Source organism: Eublepharis macularius, chromosome 13 (genome assembly GCF_028583425.1).
Source record: "Eublepharis macularius isolate TG4126 chromosome 13, MPM_Emac_v1.0, whole genome shotgun sequence".
In the NCBI taxonomy this organism is placed as follows: Eukaryota; Metazoa; Chordata; class Lepidosauria; order Squamata; family Eublepharidae; genus Eublepharis; species Eublepharis macularius.
In genome coordinates this window covers 51,944,409-51,961,636 of record NC_072802.1, presented here as the reverse complement: position 1 = coordinate 51,961,636, position 17,228 = coordinate 51,944,409, and the positions used below count along the sequence as shown (strand labels likewise).

The window sequence follows — 17,228 nt, the reverse complement described above, 5'->3', positions numbered from 1 at the left end:
AATGACTTTGCAACAAGCTTACGAACCACAAGTGAACAGGCAGTTAGATAAAGGGCACTGGGATTCTGGAAGGGTAAAAAAGGTTTCTAGAAAAACAGTCTACACTGAATTTATGAAAATTGTGTTTGTCCCTGGAGATTTTCATTGAATTAAACCCTACTTTAATGTGGCGAACAGCATAAAACAACTCCGTAAAAACAATCCAAGAAGTCCAGGTTGGGGGGGGGGGGCAGGGCGGGGAGACATCACTTGGTAGTCATACAAAACCCACACCACTGTGTAACAAAAATAATAACTTCAGTTTCCACAGCAGATCCTTTGAAAAAGAAATGTTTCACTAGACCTCTCAAAGAAAGCAAAGAATAATCTTTCCCAAACCCTCTGGAACAATCTGCCTGACGAGGAACACTAGACGAGGCCCAAGCAGACATGCCATTTTTCCACTTCAGGTGAATACGGTGCTGCCAGCTGGGCCTTTCCACCCATTTTTGCATCTGGGCCAGCAGGAGAATGGGGGGAGGGGGGCAGAAATGTCAGCACATAAGCCAATGCTCTGGAAACTCCACGGCAATATCATAGAGTGCCTGGAGATTTGGCTAATGTACTGACTTCATATTCAAGATTTCACCTGGATGTGACATTGACACATTGCACAAGGTCACAGCCACCCCTTGTCCCGCCCCTGAAGCACTTACCTAGGCCCAAGCTTTGCTGGAGGCCAGGTGAGCTATGCAGAGGCAGGAAAGTAAGAACAAAATTCAAGCCCAGTAGCACCTTAAAGACCAACAAAATCTTCCAGGGAATAAGCTTTCATGAGTCAAAGTTCACTTCGCCATACAGAGAAAAAAACACCAGCCTTATCTAATGCTCCAGGGTAGGCCACACAACTCCAGAATACGTCCCAAGAACAGCAGGGATAGAAAATTCAAAAAAGGCAGAATATAGAGGAAGTTCATGTTCAGATTTTGCTAGCTTGACAGTGAAAAGTAGGAGGGGCAAAAAGAACGTAAGAAGGGATTTAAATATATAGAATCATTTCTTCCTTTTCATGGTATGTGGGGTGGGGGGAGAAGAGTGACTCGATCCACTGCAGCAGGGAAAGCAGATGCGTGCATACCCTGACCTCTCCCAGGGGGGAGACAAAGGAGTTAAAGTATCAGCAAAGCCCAGAATTTCCACGGAAATGCAATAGCAAGGGGAAAAGGCCCTCGCATCACACACTGCTTGAGGCACAGGACTCTGTCCAAGGCCTGCAAGACAATAGCCCCCCTGTTTTACAAGGGAGCTGAAACACTTGAGAGGTTGAGGGAGGAGGGCGATCATTCCTCACTATGGTGGGGTTTTAGCCCTACTTACAATTTTCACGCATTCCCCAGCTTGGGTAATGCTCTCAGGAATTCGACCAAGCAAAAAAGACCAACTTTCACAACCAAAGCCATTTCCAGGGGTTTCCCTCACAAGGAGGCATTTTTACAATAGCCAGTCAGGCAAAGTCCAGTACGAGATTGACACTCGAATATCTATAGCAGCAAAGCCAGGACAAAGCCCTCTCTCAAAGGAAAGTCAGGACTCTTTTTTGCCAAGAACAGAGCAACGTAAGCACATTCATTCTAGTTCACACAGGAGGCCCAAACAGATCTCCATGAACTCAATGGGCAAAGATCTTGTTTGCTATCTTCTACAGAAATGCAATCAGTTGTCCGTCCCTCCAACGAGGAAGGGTGAGAGAGACGCATCATTCACTAGAGAAGCAAGAGTCAAAACAAAGCACAGACAGATGCTGTTGATGGTGGAGAGAAAACAGCCAAGCTCAATTACACACTTAAATTTATCAACCCAGCTTTACATATCTTCCTTGCTGCTCTAATGCAAAGTCCACTGGTAAAGATATCGTTGCAAGACCACAGGGTGAAACCCTTCCCTGCCCCACTTCAGGGCCTCTCACAAGTAGAGATCTAAATGCAAGGCTGCACATTGCCCATTAATTTTGACACATGAAAATAGGAAAATTGATACCAAATTCTGATGCAATTTCACTGGTCTGATAGAGGTCAGTGCAGCAAAAAGTGCCATACACACCAATCCAATGGCTCAGATCCCAATTGAACTACTTACTCTGCTCCCCCTTTTCACTGCAATGCAAGATACCTTTTGAAATGCTGCTCCTAAGGGGCAGGGGATCCCCAGGAGGGGGCAGTTGTGGGCTGAAGAGGGATGGAGAAATTGGCAAAACTTCCCACCACTCACAGAAATCCTCTGGTAGATCCAAGTCCATACCAGTGCAGATACAAAGGCTGGGCAATTTAATGTGTTATCTGGTGAACTTGGCTTATTGAGGATACTGTCTGGGGCTTTTTTGCTTCTTCGATGATACAAACCAGAGCTTCCTATTCTTGGCTTCTAAAAATCTGATACTGGATCCTCGTAAATGGGAAGTATTTTTCCAGCTTTGATATAAATACAAAAATAAGCTGGAAAGAACATTGGTGCACTCATACAAAATCCCAGTCCTTCAACAAAGACTTGTGCACGAGAAGCCCCCGTTAATTCTACCCACTAATCTTTATACTGCCTTCACATCGGACAAACCCCCCCCCACACACACACACACTAACCTTTGTCTAGTTACAGGTACAGCCAGTACTGAAACTCCAGAGAAAATGAAAACAAAAAATGTAAACCATTTTCCAAGTGAAATATTTCTTGACTTCTCCAGCAAACTAGCAAAGAATCAGATCCACGTTGTATCTGCTGATGTGGTGAGCATCCCAAGTTTCCAGTTCAGCAACCCACCGAAGAAGGCCAAGAAGTAGAGTGTGTCATGGGGGGTGGGGGGGCACATTCTACTTTCTGTTTTGCTCATTCAGGGAGGAAAATCCTTTATGAACTCCGGCATATCTACTCGACTGCCTCCTTCCCTATGTTCCTCCACAGCAGCTTTGCTCATCCGAACAGGGTCTCCTGCAGGTGCCACCCTGCACAGGGGCGAAATCAACAACAGCCCGTTCACGGGCTTTTTCTGTGGTGGCTCCTACCCTGTGGAACGGCCTGCACGAAGAGATCAGGAGACAGCCCACTCTCCGGATTTTCCATAAATGATGCAAAACCATATTATTCAAAAAGGCTTTTTACTCAGATAGGAGGGCTATATTGTAGGGAGAGAGGGTCTCAGATGCTTCGCTAAGGAGTTGGGAACCATAGACTTCACCGCTATGTTGCCTTACGTACTACCCATTTACTTTAAATATGTGCTCTTATGTGCTACCTGTGGTTTATGTTGTCTAATGTCAGTCCTAGAATTGCTTATGTTCTGTTTCAGCATTTCTTCAACTCTGTATTCAATTCTTGCTAATGTTGTGTCTTTATAAACTTGTATTTATTTGCCCAGTGCAGGGCCAGATCTAGGGTTGCCGGCTCCCGGCGCGGCATGATGACATCATTTTGGTGACATCATCACGCAGGGCGTGTGGGGCTGAGAAGCCGCCCGCACCATTCGCCTCCTCGCAGGCGAATGGTGCGGGCGGCCTCGCAGCCCCCCGCGCTGCATTTCGCCTGCCCCGCAGGACAGGGGGTGTGCGGCAAGCTGGCCGCCCCCTGTCCCGTGGGGCAGGCGAAAGGCAGCGCGGGGAGCTGCGAGGCTGCCCGCACGCTCCGGCAGCTGGCAGCTGCTCCCGGCGCCCCCTCCCTGGCAGCGCCAGGGGCAGACTACCCCTCGATCTGGCCCAGGCCCTGTGGCATTGTTTATGAAAATGTCCTTGATATTGACTGTACTAATCTCACACTGTGTAATCCGCCTTGAGTCTCAGTGAGAAAGGCAGACTATAAATGACATAAATAAATAAACATCAAACATCTTGACTGTAAAACAGAATTTCTATTACAGCTCCAATTTCACAGCCTAGAAACTGGAGAAGGGTCATCTAGCAAGAAAATGAGTGGGTGGGATGGCTTATGCTGAATATGAACTTTGTGGGCGGGGGGGTTACCATAGAAGTTCATAGTTATTAATGCACATTAATGAACATACATGAAGGTGTCTTATACTGAATCAGTTGATTGGTCCTTCGAGGTCACTATTGTCTATGCAGACTGGCAGTGGCTCTCGAGGGTTTCAGGCAGAGGTCTTTCACTTCACCTACTACCTGATCCTTAACTGGCGTTGCCAGGAACTGAACCTGGGACCTCATGCATGCAAAGCAGAGGCTCTTTCATAAAGCCACAGTCCCTCCCCAACCACCATGTAACGAGCAGCAGGATAAGGCAACATGTGGATAAACCTTCTAACAGCATCAGAAAGAACTGGAAATGGCTTCAAGCTCAGCAAAGTTAACAAAACACATGACAGAGACACACAAAAGCAGAGCAAGCCCGGATTAAGCATCATTCTATGGAGAAAATCCAATAGTGGAGCAGTACACCATCTGACCAAACGGGAGAGTCGCAAATACTTCAGTGAATTTATGGAATGCAACAGCTGTAGCTTGTGTATTTTACTACCCATAGTTTTAGAACATACTGGAAAGTTTCACTCGTCATTTCTGAAACGTCATCCAATTGTGCTTCCTAGCCGGAGAACTTCTAATTGAATTCTGCATGCTGTTCACAAAAGCAGAGAATGCTAACGGGAATACATCTGAAACCCAAGGACTCTTCCAGTAGACCTATATATTCTAAGATACATCTAAGAATTTCTTTGGAGGGGAGAAAGATAATGAAAGAAAATATAAACCTCCCCCACTCCACTACAAATTTATCTTTACCACAAAGATTCTTACGCATATTTACTCTGGCTAGTCCCTTCCTATAAATGTGAGGGGGCAGAACATGGGCTCAGGTAGCCAACTGGCTGATGGACACAAGCCTTGACGGTTTTATCACAGGCTCAGTTTAGACTTCCTCTTCTGTAGGTGTCACTGTCGTCTCTAAATTAGCACCGCAATTTGATCTTCTAGGTCTAGTAATAAAACAGACTTTTTCTGGAGCACATCTAACAGAACATTTGGTCTCCATAAGAGGAGCCGATGGAGATACCATAAATGGGACTTTTGATTACTTGTGAGACAATTTCTTTCTTTGATTCAGTTGTAGGGGCCAGATATCTCCCAGTACACTTTCTAGGCTACTATATTCAAGTGTAAATCTTACCCTGGTACATATTGTAGGAACTGCAGATTTTTCACAACGTTGCTCAGAATCATGGAAGGTTGAAATGGTTGCAAGAGTTTTAAACAACAGCATGGCTATATTTTAGTTACTGCAGTTGTAAAGTCAGATGGCCTTCTTCACCTCCAAGAAGATCCTTTTATAGATCCAAAAATCACAAGCCAAGACTAAAAATAGGGGCCATGTCTTGTTAATACCAATGCCAAGAGAGGCAGAGTGGGTGTATGCCTAGAAGCCTAATGACACAAACCAAGATGCAGGACTGAAACAAAAAAAATAAGTCAGGTACAAGTGGGGAAATGGGGTAGATAGGAGTACAAAATTTCTCAAAACTGGACATACTTTGTTTTACAAGAATTAGTGAAGAAGGATTAGGCATCCAAAGGAATTTACACAGCATATTTTAGAATATCCCTATCTAAAACACAAATCATTTCTAACCATTTTCCAACACATACTCCATAAAGGAGAGAAAAGGAGACTGATGTGCGGAACACAGATTACCCCAAATCTTGCTGGATTATGTGAATTATATACCACGTTACCACATTCAGTTACAGTCCAGGGCAGACGGCAATCAATTAATACACACAAAAATTATACTTTGCTTTTCTTCCCAGTGGGAGGGAAGGCAGCATGATAATAGTTCAGTCTCGTCAGATATCAGAAGATAAGCAGGGTCGGTACTTGGTTGGGGGACCACCAAAGAAGACTCTACAGAGGAAAGCAAGGGCAGATCACCTTGGCTACTCGCCTGCCTTGAAAGTTCCTTGCTGGGGTCACCATAAATTGGCTGCAACTTGACAGCACATAATTTCTTCCCAATGGGAATCCAAGGGGAGTTACAAAAGTACCCTCTTCCCCCATTACACCTTCAGAACAACCACTTAGTGAGGTACATTTAGTAAAAAGTGACTGGTCAAAGGTCACCCAGCAATCTTTCACAGAGTAGAAATTCAAACCTGAGTCTTCCAGACCCTGACACAATACTTTAAACCACTACATCATGCTGGCTATTCATAAGCTATACACACCATCACGGGGAAAGTGGCAGGTGTTTGCTGATTGTGTGGGACTCAAAACTGGGGTGGAAGGAGGTTTTGAGGCAGTGTGTGATAGTGGTTACAGTTGCACTCTAAGATTAGAAATACCCAGGTTAAAATCCCCACTCAGCCATAAATCTCACTGAGCAACCTTGAGATCCAACCAGCTTTTCTGCTGGCGTAAAAGGTTTCCCTTTTGACCACCAACTATGCCTATTCTGGCAATCATGGAACCTGCATGGAAAAAGGCCATGGTGGACAAAAACTATAAGAAGGGAGACTGGTCAAGACTGAGCTAAAAAGATGGCTGGATCCAACACAGCATTACCTTCTTCACAGAGTTGTGAGAATATGACAGGTGAGCAATGTATGCCTCCCTGAGCATCTTGGAGGAAATATAAAGTAAAAATCTGACGGTTAATTTGGTAGGAGGGCCTTCAACAGCCATGAGCTTGGATAAATAATACAGTAGTGGATCTGGAATCAGGAACATGGAGGTGACACGAAAGATATGGGGGAAGTTAAATGCTTTATGCTGGGGAGCACAGTAGTATCTGAAAGGAGGGAGTCTTAATTATTTTCAAATCGTGTGACAAAAAATGTATCCAAATGTAGGAGGATTTGAACAAAACAGGCGATACTTTTAAAAATAAACTAATAGGATATAGAGGTGTAGTAACATAATTAAATACATGAATATAAATCAAGAGGAAAACACAGGCTCATTCATGCTATTGATACCCACCTCCCAAGTATAATTGCTTCCCAGATCACCCAGCAGCGTTCATGGTAAGATGCAAAGAGAAAACCCCCGTTAACCACCTTGGACCCCAGACAGCAGTGGTATTATTGGCACAAGAGGCAACAGACACTAGCCTTATTTGTTGCCTCTATCCTCATCCCAAATGAGCCTGGTCTTGTCAGATCTCAGAAGCTAAGCAGGGTTCGTCTTGATTAGTAATTGGATGGGAGGCCTCCAACGAAGACCAGGGTTGCAGAGGCAAGCAATGGCAAACCACCTCTGTTAGTGTCTTGCCATGAAAACTCCACCAGGAGTTGCCACAAGTCAACTAAATATTGAGGGCACTCTCCACCAGCCTCATCACTGTATCCTGCCAGATAATAACATTCAATTTATATACCGCCCTTCAGGACAACTTAACATCCACTCAGAGTGGTTTACAAAGTATGTTATTATTATCCCCACAACAATCACCCTGTGAGGTGGGTGGGGCTGAGAGAGCTCTGGAAAGCTGCGACTGACCCAAGGTCACCCAGCTGACTTCAGGTGGAGGAGTGAGGAATCAAACCTGGTTCTCCAGATTAGAGTCCCACCGCTTTTAACCACTACATCAAAGATGGATACCTCAAGCACCTGCCTGGGTCACTTGGGCAGTAAAACAGTCCTGGGAAGACCCTAGGAGAAAAACAAGCTGTGATATGAGGCTGAATAAGACTTCAAGCAGTCAGGATTTCAATGTCCTCCTTGTCTTTCCTCATAACTAGGAAAAATGTGGAAAAATGTATAATACACCAAGGTCATACAAACTTTTAATCACTTGCATAAGAAGTTCAAAATATATGTTCAAATTCATCAGTTGGCAACTTTCCCACTACCAAAAGTGGAGTGGCCACAATATTGAGGTTATCATTTATACATGGTCAGGGAAATCCCCACCAAAGAGCTTGGAGTGGACTGAAGAAAAGTGAGGGGTGGGGAATTGGAGTCATCCTTACCCTAAGAATGGGCCCAGCTACTAAAAGTTGAGGGTGGAGAGCTTAGGGGAAACAAGTCATAGTGGAGTTAACTTTGTTTCATTTATTGTACATTTTTGTATAGATAAAATAAGCACACTAAAGATGCAGCTTGGGATGTTTCACAAAAGAAAACAACAAACGTACATATATGCCAAAAGAACAAAAACAGCAAGATATATTTTCCACATAAAGAGTACTAGTAAAGGACATATAATTACATCCAGGGCTTTTTTTCTGAGAAAAGAGGTGGTGGAACTCAGTGGGTTGCCCTCGGAGAAAATGGTCACATGGCTGGTGGCCCCGCCCCCTGATCTCCAGACAGAGGGGAGTTGAGATTGCCCTTCGCGCTGCTCAGCAGCGCGGAGGGCAATCTAAACTCCCCTCTGTCTGGAGATCAGGGGGCGGGGCCACCGGCCATGTGACCATTTTCAAGAGGTTCCGGAACTCCGTTCCCCCACGTTCCCGCTGAAAAAAAGCCCTGATTACATCCAAAAGTTTGCCAGATACAATCCGTATTCATGTTAACCAAAACAGGCATAAACTTGATAGAAGGGTTAACAAAAGCCTCTCTGTAAGGTATAAGAGACATTCGTGTCTCTCGAAATGCACCTAAATGTATTAAAGCACTCTTCTGTTGTCACTTCAGCCAAATTTTACCTTACCTCAAAGACTTTAGAGTTCTAGGTAAGCCATGAGTAGCTTGGAGGCAGGAAATTAAAGTTAGAATAGGGGGGTAGCTAATTAGGAGAAATTCAGGAACAAACAAGGAGGAAAGTAGTCGTACACCATGCCAGTTGTAATTTTAAGGATAGGCGAAATGCTGTGGATTTGGGAACAAATGGCTTGTAAAGGCTGAGCGAGTGGGGAAAACTCATAACACAATCCGAAGCAGAGTTATTTGACTCAAGTCAACTCACGGAAATCAATGTGTTTAGACTGGAGTAATTCTGCATAGGATTGCTCTGTCAGACTAACAGCAAATTCCATAGAAGTGATCTCTTTAAAAGCAAAATAAGAATCTTCTGGTACTTCTGAAACAAACAGATTTATTGTGGCTGAACTTTCTGTGGACTGTCCTTTGGTGCTTCTGACCCCAAGAAAGCGGATGCTACAGGGCTCCTTAAGGGTCGGCAGTGCAATCCTATGCATGTTTACTCAGAAGCAAGTCTTCCCGCATTTGGCAGCACAGTAAGATGCACCTTTATCTGGGAGTAAGTTCTCATGGAAATGAACAGAGTAAAGACACACAGTAAGTCCTCATGGAGTAAAGACCTATAGTGAGGCTGAAACAAATGCACGGTGCCCCACCAGCCTGCATGGGGCTACTCATTCAGGCTGGCTCCTTTCCACAAAAGCTGATGCCACCATAAACCTGTGAATCTCAGTGCCACTCAAACTCTCTTTAACGTGTCCGTTTGCATTGCATGCAAAGGAGCTGAAAGTCAAGCAAAAGAGAACATGGGGGGGAGGATAGGACTGAAGGAGGGGCTTTGGGGGGATGCAGTATGAGGCGGGGCAGGGGGAAGAGGGGGCTGTAATGAAATTTGGAAACTGCTGGGGAGCAGGAAAGGCAAAGCATGAGAAAAACTTTGGAGTGGAGAAGAATAAGTTGGGGGGGGGGTAACAACTGGAAGAACCAGTTTACCCCAACATACACACACAGTTACACAAAAGTGAAAGGGGTGCACAGAGATCAAAAGAAGGGGACTGGGGAAGAGGAGTGTTTGGGGGAGGGGGCTGAGCAACCCCACCCGCCCCGCGCTCTTTGCAACGCTCACCCAGGTCGTCCATGTTGCCGCCGCCACAGCTGCCGACCGGAGGCGCCGCAACTTTCCTGGAGCTCCAGCGAGGCAGGCGCGCGCGCACAGCCTTTGCAGCCCCCCCCCCAGGCCCGCCCCCGTTACGCGGGAGCGAGCTGCAGGCGCGCCCACTTCTCCACTCCCCCCAAAAGCGCACAGAAAGCGCCATCGCCCTCTAGCGACTGTTTGGGGTGTGAGCAAATGACGTCCAATATAGGGGGAGTGCGTGTGTGGGGGGTGTATTGTGGGTTTTTGGAGATTCTCTGGGGAAGGCCGTTTCCGAGCTCTGAGCGGCCCCTTCGGGGCTTGCATAATTTTGTTGAAATCAACCAATATTTTATTTCTTTGATCTATAAATTGTAAGCCCCCCCTCGCCTTTCTCCAAACGAGGGTGGTGGTTTCGATGCACGCGCACCCTCTTCCTGTTACTTTCTTAACAGTCCTGGAGTAAAATTACCCAGTGAACGGTGGATTTGAACCCCCGTTTCACACATGCTGAATAATGCACTTTCGATCCACTGAAGCGATTCTTTGCAAGTGGATTCTGCCATTTCACACAGTACCGTCCCGTTTCTTTCAATCCACTTTCATTGCATTTTGAAACTGGGTTTTACTGTTATGAAATGGCAAAATCCACTTGCAAAGAATCGCCAAAGTAGATCGAAAGTGCATTACTCAGCTTGTGTGAAAGCCGGCGCTCTAAGGATTAAGCGCACACCATTGTCCCCGCTGACTTTACCCCAGGAAAGTTTTTGCCAACCTTTAAGACGCTTCATCGTTCTTCTTCAAAATACCTACCTACGTTCCCCAATTGGTTGAAGCCGTACGAGCGTCAATCAATAGGGGGATTGCCATTAGCCCGTCTTCATATTTAAGAAATAAGGGAGAAAGAGAGGGGTGTCTCTAAAAAAAACTCTTGGCTCTGTGGTGTAAAGTGCCATTAAGTCCCAGCCAGTTTATGGCGGCCCCATAGGGTTTTCAAGGCAAGATGCAAACCGATGGTTTGCCATTGCCCGCCTTAGTGACTCCTGACTTCCTTGGTGGTCTCCTATCTAAGTACTGATAAGAGACAACCCTGATTAGTTCCCGAGATCTGATAAGATTGAGCGAGTCATATCTGACTAGACAGGATTAAAGCGCTGCTATCAGATACTGACGAAAGAATGCCAATTTAACTGAACAGTGTTTTGTTAAAGTTCCCGTGAAAATATGTCCCTGAGTGAAGAAAACGAATAAAAAATATTATTAATGTGATAATATAGTAATAAATGGGGCCAGTATGTTACCAGGTGTGGGACCATAAACTGTAGCCCAGAATCTCCCCCTTATCACCTGTTGTTAGAGACTTGAGGGACTGATGAGTTCGGTCGAAATTTTTTCTCCCCTAAGAGGGAGACGAGAGTAGAGTAGCATGTGCAGGAGCAAGGCAAAGGCGTGTGCATATTAGATCTATTCTGTGATTGCTCCATCGGCTGCCCATTGCCTTGGAGTCTGATACACGCGCGCGCGCGCGCGCGCACACACACGTGTACGCTTATGCGAGGAGTATCTTGCGGAGGTGCCAGTGATTTTAAATAGTTGCAGGTGGAAGGTGCGTAGTAAAATAGTAGGATTTCAGCTTAGTGGCACGTTACAGACTAGATCGAGATGGGTAGCCGTGTTAGTCTGTCTGTAGCAGCGGAAAACATCAAGAGTCCAGTAACAGCTATAAGACTAACAACATTTGTCGCTGGTATTCTCATAGGCGCTACAGCGCTCTTGCTATGTTCCACCTTACAGAGCCGGAAGTCTTAAAATTTTAATTATCAAAAAGAGTCCAGTAGCACCTTTAAGACTAACCAATTTTATTTTAGCATAAGCTTTCGAGAATCAAGTTCTCTTCGTCAGATGCCTGATACAGATACTGATATACAGATACTGATATCAGGCATCTGACGAAGAGAACTTGATTCTCGAAAGCTTATGCTAAAATAAAATTGGTTAGTCTTAAAGGTGCTACTGGACTCTTTTTGATTTTGCTACCACAGACTAACACGGCTAACTTCTCTGCAATTTTAATTATAAATTTTAAATAGTAGAAATAAACTAATTCAAGAAGTTAAAAAGAAAATTTGAAAAAAAACTTACCAAACTATAGAAAAATAAAGATAATCTATTTTTCAACAAATATAACCAGTCTCCGTAGAGACTGTCAAAAATTGCCAATGCCGACTATATTTCAAGTCGTCATGGCGGGGTATTGGGAAAAGTTTTCAATTAGCAATAATCGCGCCTCGGATTAACCTCATTGGCTACGATACTGCCACTGCGCAAAGCTAAAGAACAGTTTTCAGCCGTTCGTCCCCTAGACTGCTAATAAGTAAGCAGGTTACGGTGAACTCCACTCAGGCCGCCCGTAAGCAGTCGACCATCAACCTCATTCAAACTTTCCGTATCTACCGACTCTGATTTTAATCAATTAAACCACAGCCCCCCTTCTTTCTTTCACAAACCCTCCGTTCCACCGCAAAGGGCTCTGGGTGTTTTATGCTAATCGAGAAACGTCACAAAGGCAATCTGGGCGGTGCTTGTTGAGAAAAAAAGAGTGGCGGGTGTCGGTGTGGGGAGTTCTTTCATTGCGGTTACCGTGCAGGCTTTTCGTTCAGTTTATCTTGATTCAAGCCTGCTGGTGGCAAAAGTGATGCTAAAATACAAAAGTTCGCACGATTGTCCTCAGTTCGTTCATTCACACGTACTCCTGTAACCCAAGTGCCAGATTGTTGTCCTATGTGTTTTAATTCGGAAGGCAGGCTAGCTGAGCTCAGTAGGACTTAATATTATAGGATGGAGCTATTAAGAAGGTTGTGGGGTGCCTCTAGATACTCTCGGGCATCATACTCGAATGTTCTTTAGTGTACTTCACCAATAAATCCTGGGACTCAAATTGGGTTCCTGATGCACATATACGTCCCGTCAATGTTCAATCTGCTCAAGGAATTCTGTTATAAAATTATGCGTTCCTGGTTTGAGCACTGATATTGAGAACAAGTTTTGGAGCAAACTATTCAGCTCTGATTCCTCTCCACTTTTAACTGAATACAGTCCATCAACAGGCCTATTTATTTAGAAAATGTTTGTGCCACCTCTCCAGGAACCTGTCCAAGGCAGCATACAAAATAAAAATAATACGAACAAAAAAATGCAAAGATATTAATTAAAATCCAGCATGCAAACATAGACAATTAAAACAGACCACTACAACTTTACAGTAACAGTTTCCATACTGGTTTAAAAAATCAACCCCATAATTAACGGTTTGGGTGAACAGAACTCTTTTCGCCTGGCACCTGAAAGAAAGCAACAGAAGTGCTAGGCAAGCCTCAAAGGGAAAGACATTCCACAAGTAAAGGTGCTACTACTTAAAAAGCCCTGTCAGATCTTAGATCTGAACTGGTGGGATGGAACAGTATGGGCAAAGGTGGTCTTTCAAATGGCCTAGGTTTCTTAACCAAAACACAGAGGTAGTGGGAGATCTTGGTGGGGGTGTGATGAAGATTTCTTCCCCAGGATGCTCTATGCAGCATAAAGTAGTAAAGAGGTCAGACAGGGTCTGTCAGTCCAATCTCAGAGTTGCACTTGTTTAATATCAATGATATCAATGACTGTAATTCTGCTTAGGATTCCACTGAAAGTATCTCCCCCCCTCGAATAAATAATCACATGTGTCTGTCTGGCGCATGGGAGGTGGGGGGGGCGGTGTTGTTTCAGTTCAGGTGGTGTCATTTCCATGCTGGCTTGGGCTCCAGAATCTCATATAAAAAATTATACACTGCAGTCCTCAGATCCTGTGACAAACTGTTCCAAGACTCTCCAGGCACATTTAGAAGAACGTCAGAATAACAGCACTCATGAAATGGCACCATTTCTCCTCGTCATAAGAGCTTATTTTAAATTACGACTTAAGTCTGGGAACCAATTTTTTGTTCTCTTTCTATCTTTGTATCTCTATAGATTCAGCTTCCTGCTAGTTTTCAGATTTGCAGCAACCATACCCTGTTTTCACTGAATGTCCTTTTTTTTAATAAATAAATTTTTATTGGATGGTTAACATACATACACATATTATTATTACATCTTACTTATTTCCCATATATCTACTATATGCTTCCCACCCCTCCCCTTCCCCTTTCCTTTATTGACTTCCAACAGCACTACAACCCCCCGTTTCTTATCACTAATTCTATCTCCTAGTTGTCAATTTAATGTTATTGGTAAAGATTTAAATTATACGATGGTTGTTGTGGGTTTTCCGGGCTGTATTGCCGTGGTCTTGGCATTGTAGTTCCTGACGTTTCGCCAGCAGCTGTGGCTGGCATCTTCAGAGGTGTAGCACCAAAAGACAGAGATCTCTCAGTGTCCTTATACCTTATCTTATTTAATAACCTTCAAAAGACCATAATTGTCCTTTAACATCCCATCTTTTCTCTCAATTTTCTTGTTAATTTGTCCATTTCTGCCACATACAGCAATTTTTGTATCCACTCTTCAGTCTCTGGTGTTTCTTCTTTCTTCCAATATTGTGCATACAGAGTTCTTGCCGCTGTTATCATATAATACAATAATACTCTGTCTTTTCTATTAATGTCCTCTAAGTGCAAAGACAACAATAACATTTCTGGATTCTTAACAACATTATTTTGGAGTATTAAAGACATTTCAGCACACATTTTAGACCAGAAGTCTCTAGCCTTGCCGCAAGGCCACCACATATGAAAAAGAGAACCGTCATGCTCCTTACATTTCCAACACTTGTTGGATAGCTGTTTATTAGCATTGGCTAGCTTTTTCGGTGTTAAATACCATCTATATATCATTTTATAGCCATTCTCTTTAATACTGGTACATGTTGAAATGTTTAAGGTATTTTTCCACAATTGCTCCCATGCTTCCATCGTTATCTCATTATTACAATTTATCGCCCATTTTACCATTTGAACTTTAACTGTCTCGTCTTCTGTATACCATTTTAACAATAACTTATACATTTTGGAAATTATTTTATTATTGTCCCCCCAGTAAAAGTTCTTCTAATTCTGAATTTTTATTCCTAAAGCATGTCTTTCTTTGATCTGGTTCAAATAAGTCTTTAATTTGTTGGTATTGTAGCCAACATTTCCTTGTTCAGTCTAAGTTTAAATTCATTATTTTCAATTTTTATTAATTCTTTATAGGTCAGCCATTCATCTCCCTTATATTCCAAATTCGGATTAATCACCTCCACTGGAACAATCCACATTGGTTTCTCTTGATCTATAAACTTTTTATATTTTAGCCAGGTTAGAAATAAGTTTCTTCTCAGATAATGGTGCTGGAACATTGCATCCATTTTATGTTTGTCATACCATAAATATGCATGCCATCCAAAAAGTTTGTTATAACCTTCCAGCGTTAACAGTTTGTGATTAGATAAAGACACCCAATCTTTTAGCCATACTAAACATATTGCTTCATGATACAAATGGAGATCAGGTAATTGCATACCTCCTCTTTCTTTGGCATCACAGAGCACTTTCATTTCGACTCTGGGTTTCCTTCCTGCCCTCACAAATTCCGATATCTTCCTCTGCCATTTTCCAAATTGTTTTTTATCTTTAACAATTGGTATCGTTTGCATCAAAAACATAACTCTAGGCAATACATTCATTTTGATTGTGGCAATTCATCCTAACCATGATAAATTCAATTTGTTCCATTTTAACATGTCTCTTTCAATTTGTATCCAGAGCTTTTCATAGTTGTTCTTAAATAAATCAATATTTTTGGCTGTCAGTTCTATTCTCAAATATTTTGTTTTTTGTACCACTTCGCAGTTTGTTTCTTCCATCAATTCTTGTTTCTTCTTAGTCATATTTTAGTTATTATTTTCAACTTCTTTTTATTTATATAAAAGCCTGCCAAGTCTCCAAACTCTTTAATCTTATCTAGCAATCTTGGCAGAGTTTTCACTGAATGTCCTAACTGTTGATCATATTGTATTTTTGCTCTATGAATGCCTTTGCTATTGATTATATTGTATTCACATCCACTATGCAATCCACCTTGGATTTCAGTGAGAAAGGAGGACTACAAATAAATTATTATCATTATTACACACCCACTGTGATGATTTCTGTATTGCTAGCAAAAGCCTGTTTCACCCCTCTATTTGTCTGTTTCCTGTTGCTATGTGACCTTCAGTCTTCCCTCATAACACTGGTATGAAGCTGTTTTTCTAGGTATGGTGACAACCAAGCACACAAAGCCTAGCAAATGTTATCTATTAATTTATATTGTGTGACACTGGATATTTATCAGCCACTAGACACTTTTGAACAGTGACTGATCAGAATCGTTTTTAAAACAGAACTAAGGTGATGGAGTGGCATCTCTCAGGGTTACAAGTCAAACTCATGTCTCCTGGTTTGTATTGTTACTCACTCCAATCAGGGCTCATTATTATTTATAAGTTCTATAATGGTTTAAACATGCTGTATAGCTCTAACGCTGCTTCTCTGCACAACAGCCAGTCATAGAAAGCAGATCCCTAATTCTTCCACTTTTACCAAGGAGAAACAATTGGTACACAGAAATAGAGACTTTTTTCTGGATAATGCAAGGGCATAGTTTAAGCAGGCACAGCTTATAACACCATCACATCTATGCAGTATAAATGTGTGAAGCCTTTTTTGGCTGGAATAATTTAAAGGTCACAACTCCACATGTGCAGTTTGCTAAAAATCATTCCCTGTAGTGGCCATTCCATGCAACAGGGGTTATCAATGCGGTACTCAGGGGTCATTTCGTAGAAAAAGAGCTGGAGGAACTCATCAGCATAACTCATTAGCATATGCCACACCCCTTGACATCACCAGAAATGTCATTAGCATAACTGATTTGCATATGCCACACCCCCTGACATCACCTATCCTGGCTGTTTTAGACCCAATCCTGGCCATTCAGGACCGAAATTGGGCCCAAAATGTCAAAAAGGGGCTGAAAATGGCCGAAAAGGGGCCCAAAATGGTCCAGATCAGGCCACTGCTGAACAGGAGAGTGATCCACCACCCGTCAGAGGCCTGATCCGGGCCATTTCGGGCCCAATCCAGGATGAAATGTCACACCTGACATGTGACCTCTTTGGGGAACTGCCAGAACTGCGTTCCTGCGCGTTCCCCCTCAAAATGAGCCCTGGTGGTACTATTTGTAACCTGCTTAATTCATATTTAGTCCTGACAGCTTCTGCCTGAGTGCCACAGATTCTTGGACCTGGCTTCTTACATGATTTGGCTGGTTTTAAATGGCCACTCACATGGGCTGTTGTACATGTTTCAGGCCCCTCTTGCTCTCATATTAAGAATTATCATCTCCATGAAACAAAATAATGGGTATGTGTCAAGCTATGTGATTACTTCCTAAGATGAGTTTCCAAAGCTCAAATCTATCCAAC

General features: G+C 43.2%; 1 protein-coding gene and 1 non-coding gene across 2 annotated transcripts in view; both read right to left on the bottom strand.

The window, feature by feature from the left end:
- The window catches only part of PXN (paxillin), a 72,797-nt gene extending 62,995 nt beyond the window's left edge, over nt 1–9,802 (bottom strand). Inside the window, exon 1 of the mRNA XM_054996107.1 lies at nt 9,743–9,802. Within this exon, the coding sequence (XP_054852082.1) occupies nt 9,743–9,755 (13 nt within the window). The 5' untranslated portion in view covers nt 9,756–9,802. The remainder of the gene's footprint in view (nt 1–9,742) is intronic.
- A 2,137-nt stretch (nt 9,803–11,939) lies between these two features.
- Nucleotides 11,940–12,080, bottom strand: LOC129341781 (U4 spliceosomal RNA). Its single transcript, XR_008598156.1, has one exon. It is a non-coding gene; the product is annotated as a U4 spliceosomal RNA (small nuclear RNA).
- Between the last annotated feature and the right edge of the window lie 5,148 nt (nt 12,081–17,228).